We start from the raw sequence: 8,427 nt of genomic DNA on the forward strand, positions 1-8,427 counted from the left end.
TTCTATCCAGAAACCCTAGATATTTAGTCAATTTAAGTAATCTGTGATTTTTTAGAAGTATTTCCAGAAGATCATCCCGAGCTCCCTCTCGAAAGGAAAATCGGCTTTGGAATTGATCTCCTTCAAGATACCTAGCCTATTTCTATTCTTCCTTACCTAATGGCTCCAGTAGATCTTAAGTAATTGAAAGACCTTCTAGATAAGGGTTTCACCAGACTTAGTATTTCACCATGGGGTACACCAGTGTTGTTTGTAAGGAAGAAATATGGTTCTAAAAATGTGCATTGACTATGGATAGTTGAATAAGGCCACAATAAAGAATAAATATCCCATCCCAGGATCGATAACTTGTTTGATCAACTTCAGGGTTCTAGCCATTTCTCAAAGATAAACTTCAGATTGGGTTATCATCAGCTCAAAGTCAGAGATAGTGACATTTGGAAAACACCCTTCAGAACATGGTATGGTCAATATGAATTTTTAGTTATGTCATTTGGATTAACCAATGCTCTTGCAGCTTTCATGGATTTGATGAACAGAGTGTTCAAACACTACTTGAACTTGTTCTTTATCGTCTTTATTAATGATACCCTCATTTACGGTATGAATGAGGAAGAACATGCGAGTCATTTGAGAATTTTTTTATAGACTCTTATGGATCGCCAATTATTCGGTAAGTTTAGCATATATGAGTTCTGGTTGCAATTCGTCGCTTTCCTTTGTCACATTGTTTCTAGCGAATGGATCCTAGTGGATTCACAGAAGATAGAAGCAGTGATACAATGGACCAGACCTACCTCTGCTGCAAATATCAGAAGTTTCTTAGGTCTAGTGGGGTATTATAGAAGGTTCGTGGAACGATTTTCCTATATAACCTCACCATTGACTAGGTTAACTTAGAATATGGTCAAGTTTCAATGATCTGATGATTGTGAGAAAAGCTTTGCAGAATTGAAAACAAGATTCACTACAGCTCATGTCTTGACTCTACCAGAGGGTTTAGATGGTTATGCAATCTATTGTGGTGCATCTAAAGTTGTCCTAGATTGTGTATTGATGCATCCAGGTTAGGTGATAGCTTATGCCTCTAGACAAGGTTCATGAGAAGAACTATCCAATTCATGACCTCCAGCTTGCAGCAATGGTGTTTGCACTCAAGATCTGGAGACACTACCTATATGGTGTTCACGTAGATGTGTTCACTGACCATAAGAGCCTTCAATATGTGTTCACCCAGAAAAAGTTTAATCTTCGCTAGAGGAGATGACTTGAATTTCTTAAGGATTTTGATATGAGTGTGCATTATCACCCCGGCAAGGCAAATGTAGTAGCAGATACCCTTGGTAGATTATCTATTAGTAGTGTAGCCCATGTTGAGGAAAAAAGGAAATATCTAGTGAAAGAAGTTCAGAGGCTTGCTCGCTTAGCAGTTCGCCTTATGATCATATCAGACAATTGTATAACAGATTAGAATGGGGAAGAATCATCTTTGGTAGTGAAGGTTAAGGAAAAGCAAAAAAGTGATCCAATCTTGCTTAAACTTAAGGGTGAAGTCCACAACATGATAATGGAGGTTTTCTCCCAAGGGGGAGATGGTGTACTTCGCTACAAGGGTAAATTGTGTGTTCCTGATGTGGGCGAGTTGAGACAACATAATATTGTAGAATCCCATCACTCTAGGTATTCTATTCATCCAGGTTCCATTAAGATATACTGCAATCTGTGGGAAATCTATTAGTGTAATGGCATGAAGAGGGACATAGCAAATTTTGTGAGTAAGTTCCCTTATTGCCATCAAGTCAAGGTAGAACATCAGAAACCAGGAGGTATGACTCAAGAGATTGATATTCCTACTTTGAAGCGGGATGTAATCAATATGTATTTCATCACAGGGTTACCTCATACTCGTAGACGGCATGACTCAATTTGAGTGATAGTTGATAGGATGACTAAGTACTCTTGCTTGTTAACGGTCAAGACTACGGATTCGGCGAAAGACTATACCAAGCTTTAAATCAATGAAATTGTGTGGTTTCATGGGGTTCCGTTGTCTATTATCTCAGATATAGGTCCTCAGATTACCTCTCATTTCTAGAAGTCATTACAAAAAGGTCTTGGTACTCAAGTTAACTTTAGTACAACATTTCATCCAAAAACGGATGGGCAGGTAGAGTGTATCATTCAAACCCTAGAGTATATGATGAGAGCTTGTGTTATCGATTAAAAAGGTAGTTGGGATGCTCACCTTCCACTTATTGAGTTCTCCTACAACAATAGCTACCATTCCAGCATTCAGACGACCCCTTATGAGGCTTTATATGGGCGTAGATGTAGATCTCCTGTGTGTTGGTTTGAATTAGGTGAAGCAACTTTGATAGGGACATTTTTATCCCTTTATGCTATGGAGAAAGTGGAACTCATTAGATATTTACTTAAGATAACCCAAAGTCGTCAGAAATCTTATGAAGATGTAAGGAGAAGGGAACTAGAGTTCCAAGTTGATGATTGGGTTTTTCTAAAAGTCTCACCTATGAAAGTGGTGATGAGATTTGGAAAGAAAGGGAATATCACTCCTAGATATGCAGGCCCTTATAAGATCTTGGAAAGGGTTGTCAAGGTGGCATATGAGTTAGAGTTGCCAGCAGAATTAGATGAAGTGCATCCAGTCTTCCACATCTCTCTCTTGATGAAGTGTGTGGGTGATCCAGCTTCTATAGTGACATTGGACAGTATGGCGGTGAAAGATAGTCTTTCTTATGAGGATGTACCAGTTTAGATTCTTGACCGTCAGGTCAGAAGGTTGAGAAACAAAGAAGTCGCTTCAATTCAAGGTTTTGTATAGGAGGCAGTCCGTAGAGGGAGCTAGTTGGGAAGTAGAAGCGGTCATGAAGGCCACGTATCCTCACCTGTTTCCTTCTGATTCCACTCCAGCTTGAGGTAATAGTTCTTCATAAGTTTTCATGTCATTCATGCGTAAATTCTATCTTAGAATCATGTTCCCTCAGTTTGTACTTGTATTTTCATCGTATTTGCATGTTCACAGAACTCAATTCAGTCAGAAACTCAGTTCTTAGTGTTTTGTAGTAGGGTTAGTAGCTCTCTCCCTCTATTTCAGCTAGTTTACTCTTCGTTTGAGAATGAATGTTCCCAAAGGGGAGATAATGTAACACCCCATAGCCAAAACAGACCAAAAATTAGTTTTTCAGAAAAATCTGCAGGTGCAAATGACGTGACTGTCAACACACCATACACTAACGGACTTATGGTCCGTAGGTCAGACTACGGTCTGTAGTCCATGAACTTAGATCGAGAACCCTTCCCCTCACCCAATCTTTAACAAGAGCCACAGATAACCAACAGGGTCCATAGTTGGACCTATGGTCCGTAGGTTGGAATTAGCATATAGTTAAGGGGGAAATGCACTTGGGTCAAGTTCAAATGGTAATAACTCTTACCACAAATTGAATTAGGTATCTCATGACATACCCACAGATACATAATTATCTTTTCATAGCCACCAATCTTGCTTAAATTTGACCTTTGAGAAAAATTATATGCCAATTTTAGTAAAGGGATGTCAAATATCTCCAACCGACGGAGCAATCGACGGGGCGTGGATCCACCTATGGACCGTCTGTTCTGGTCGTAGGTTGGTCCGACAGCAACTTTCCCATGGGTCTTTTGGAGCTTTCCAACTCTGTTTAAATCCTAATATACGTCATTTTGACCCTAAATCATCATATTTTAGTCAGTTTGTGCGTAGAAACATAAGTAAAACATATCTAAGTCTAAACATTAAATGAAAACTTAGCAAATTAGAAGCAAAAGGGGAGGAAAAGCTCAAGAACCCTAGTAGAAGAACACCATAAGTTCCAGCAGTTCCAGCCCCGAAAACTAAGTATTTTTTCTTGGATTTCATCACCAGGCATGTGGGATTTAACTAGTGGGTTCATTTTAACTATTGGGTCCCTAGTTTTAAATCAGATTCTTCATTCCCATATCATGATTCGATCTTAGGTTTCTCGAACTTCAAAAGAATTTCATGAACTTATTGGTTATATGTTCCAAATAAGATTATCATATTATTATTCAGTTTATTGCATAAATTTCAGAACCCTAGGTATGTATTTCTTTACATCATAAATTACACATGCTAGGTAAGATATTTCAGTTACTTCAGATATACGTGCCTCAATTATAAATGCATAATTACCAGATTAATTGTTGCATTTCTAGTTTACATGTTCGGTTTTGAGCTATCAAGTATTTATAAAAAATTCAGACATTTTCAAATAACTACATAAATCCATGGGAGTAGCATACTACCGAGTTGGACTAGGGTTCAACACACCCAAATATTCCTAGATTTACTACCTAAGTAGGTTTTAATTCCCCTTTGTGGGCAATCGATGTAGTGATCACGCCAGCATGCCTTTATACCTTTGGCAGGGTATATTTGGTCCTCTCGATAGGGAGATACATAAGAAATAACATTTAGCTCATGTGGTTTGTTATCGCTTATTAGTAGCTCCCACAGTTCAGTTAGACTCTCTTGCATTGACCATTTATCAGTATATTCAGCATTTAGTTTCAGCATGTTATAATTGTTCATTGCATTCATTTATCTCAGCATTAATAATCTATATCATGTTCAGATTTTTATACTTGCTTTTGTGCTTGTTCACTTATGTTTTATTTCAACTTTATTCTATCCTACATGCTCAGTATCTTTCAAGTACTGATGTATACGTGCGCTACATCTTCTCGTGATGTACGTTCAGGTTCTCAGCGTCCAGATTACGCATAGATCGATTTCCGATCTTTAGTTCAGCAGATTCAGTGGTGAGTCATCATTCTCCGAGGAAAATAGTCATGAGTTTCATTCTAGTGTTTAGCCATTTAGTTTCATTTTTTGCTAGATTTAGCTGGGACTTGTACCATTATTTCTAGTCTAGTTAGAGGCTTATTTCAGATATAGTTACTTTCACCTTAGTATTGAGTTAGTAACTTCCTTGTATTAATCTCATCAGTTTTCATATATATATATATATATATATATATATATATATATATATATATATATATATATATAAGTTTTAGCATACGGGTATTCCTCATCTTTACATTATAAATTATGATTTAGCTTCCATATCAGTTTATTATCTTTAGTATATTCATGATCATGCCAGCAGTGTTATCTTGGGATCACTTGTGATCATAGGTTCCGTGTCCGCGCTCTGTGTAGCTCAGGGCGTGACAGTATCGATCTTAAAACAAATAACTTATGAGCAACAATTACATGTTTAATGTATCCCGTAACAATACAAAACTTATCAATATAAACGAGATACATATAGTATTGTATCATGCACTAATTTTTTTGGATATGATGTGAAAATTCAAATTTATACTAAATGTATCAATTACATAACAACTACCACATGATAATGTCTCAATCTCAAATCTAACATCTTATGCAGTGGCGGAGTATGAAATTTCATAAAAGGTGTCCAGAAATAGTAACTTGTTTTGTTAAGGGTGTCCAAAATAGATTATTTAATTATTTCGTATATCATTTTACTTGTATATATGCTAAATTTTTTTCGACGAAGGTTGTCCAATTGGACACCCTTGTTAATATGTGGCTACACCACTGGTCTTATTAGCAACAATTACTTATTTAATGTATCGACTATAAATACTATATTTATCTATTAAAATGACAATGAAATAGTATTGTATAAAGCACTAGTTTTTTTAGATATGATACATATTCAAATTTTTACTAAATGTATCAATTGCATAGCAATTACCACACAGTAATGTATCGATCTCAAATCTAACATCTTATGGGCAACAATTACCTATTTAGTGTATTTAGTATAAACACAATACTTATCAATAGTAGCAAATGTATTGATGATGTATCTGCTAAATCTTTTTGATAATTTTTAATCAAAATTGAAATATCTTCAATGAACTAGGAGAAGAATTTTGCATCTCAAATTTTTAAATAATTTTGTATCAAAATCGAAAGGATCTTCGATGAACTGGGAGAAGCATATCATATAAACAATAATACAATCTTAACATACACTTCATAATAATACTTGGTAGAGTAATCTTTTGTGCATTGTCTCAGCAATATCAATGAACTCATCTTTATCTTTGAGTGCCAAGTTGATCTTGTTATTGTTTGATGTGCCAAGATCAATCATGATGTGGTAGATTCTTTAATGCATCTTCAACTAAAGCCAACACCTCGTCTATCTGCATAAAAGTTTCATCGCTATTATGTATATCATCGCCAATCTTTTCACTCGTGTCAATGCATAATGGGTACATTGCTAATCTCGACTTACTTTTTTTCACTTCTAAATATAGTTTAACGCCCATGTCATTCATAATTTTGATCAGAGACGAGTTAACTTCTATGATGTAATGAATTTCAATGTTTTTCCTTCATACATCGATATCCAACTCGTCTGAAATTGTTGCTTTGAGATTAAAAAATGAAACTGATTGTCCAACTATGATTCCGTCACTTTGTAACCTTCATATTCACTTCGTTGTATTTCTCAATTTTTCTCAATCGATGGATGTTCACAAATTGTTATTCAATGTGGAAGATATAATTTTGAATTTTGTATTTTGAAAGGTTTAAGTAGATTAGCTATTAAGATAGGGATTGTTTAGTTTCAGTGATGCTTAAATTAAGCTAATTAAATTAACAAAGTTGTATTATAGATTTTTTTTCCTTTTTACGCTAAAATATAATTTTATTACCTTGTATCAATTATACTGTATCAGTTTGGTAGCTATGTATCAAACGCCTACTTTTTTACGGAATTTTTGTTAAATGTAAATTAGTTGAGATATAATGTAATTTATATCTTACAACATGGGATTCTTTTAATTTTTACTCACCAGCCAAAATCCCCTAACCTTACCCAGCCCATTATTCCTTCAACCCGACCCAAATTTCTTTTTAAATAACAATTAATCATAAAAAAAACCATGCCTGTTTCTTCTTCTCGGCCAGCGAACAAAAATCGCGACCCGACCCAATTTTTTACCCCCAAAGAGAACCCAAAAATCATCAACATAGCAGCATCTAAAATGTTATTAGAAAGAAGGAACTCCATCAACAACAGTACGATTCAAGCAGCGCAGAAGCAACACGCGAATCGTCCTACCTGCGTGAGATGAGACCCTATCGACGACAAGGATGAATTCATCGATCTAGATCGTTCTCTCCCCTTTCTTCTTTGGGAACGAGTTGAAAGCTTCAGAAAAGTTGGTCGCCCTAATTTGGTGAAAGGTTTTTTGAATTTTTAATTAGGGATTGGATCTTTGTTCTTATCCAAAACTTTCACCTTTTTCCCCTCGAAAAAGAATTTGTTGCCCTAATTATTGGCTATATAAACTCATTTTTATTTTTTTCATTGATAGGTGGGGGGGGTGGAAGAACTTTTTTCGCTGAGAGAGGAATTTTGGAGAAACTTGTGATAGACTTTATTTGTTGAAAAACTTGTTGGAAGACTTACTTGTGAGAGACATTATTTGTTGAAAAAAATTGTTGGAAGACTTTTGTTGGGAAAGTTTGGAATTTTTTTTTGAGCAAGAATACCTTTAACATACTTAAAGAACAACAAATTAAAAAATATACATGCTAGACACGTTCGAAATAAAGGAGGGACTTAGTTTTGGCATTGGGTTCATTTCTCTTCCTCAATACCTTGATTATTGTTCGTATTCTAGTATTGGCATCGTGAAAATCCTTTTTCTGCTCGTTCTGTCTCATTTCGCTGCCTGGAGAAGGTAGGGTCGTCTTTTTTATAACATTTGTTTTTTGCATCCTCTCTTGTCTCGAAATGATACTTCCGTGTTTGAAAAGCTTTATTTTTTTTGTTTAGTGTTTGTTGACTGTTTTTTTCTCCTTAGTTTATAATTTTTGTTATGATATATATTTTTAGTCGTTCATCGAGTTGGGTGCAAGAGATAAAGTTTTATGGATTCATGCTCAATGGTGTGGTCTCTTTCTTTCACGGATTCAATTCGCTGTGATTATTCTCATGTTCTGTTTGTTTAGTTAAGACAAATTTTCTCTTGTTTGATATTGTCTTCTTATTACCAAATGAGACAATATATATGGAGTGAAATCTTCTCGTGATGGTATTTATGTTGGTTTAGCGTGGTAACAGGCTAGTTTAGAACTAGTTGGTTTTGTGCTTTTTTCATTTATTCATATCTCCCTTTGTCTTTCCCTTTATCACATTTAGTGATCATCCGTTGAGTCTATGTTAAGTCTCATTTTCTGCCTACTCGTCTATTTTTACCATGTTCTATCATCTGTTTAGAGTATTGCCTTCCGATTTTTGGATTTTCTGTTTAGTTTGTTAGGGTTATCATGGTACTCTTTGATCT

General features: G+C 35.4%; 1 protein-coding gene across 1 annotated transcript; it reads left to right on the plus strand.

The window, feature by feature from the left end:
- Positions 1-2,401: 2,401 nt before the first annotated feature.
- On the plus strand, positions 2,402-2,776 carry LOC138338536 (uncharacterized). The gene has a single exon (XM_069289509.1). The coding sequence runs from the start codon at positions 2,402-2,404 to the stop codon at positions 2,774-2,776; it is 375 nt and encodes a 124-aa protein (XP_069145610.1).
- Positions 2,777-8,427: the final 5,651 nt, after the last annotated feature.

Source organism: Solanum lycopersicum, chromosome 9, assembly GCF_036512215.1.
Source record: "Solanum lycopersicum chromosome 9, SLM_r2.1".
Classification (NCBI taxonomy): domain Eukaryota; kingdom Viridiplantae; phylum Streptophyta; class Magnoliopsida; order Solanales; family Solanaceae; genus Solanum; species Solanum lycopersicum.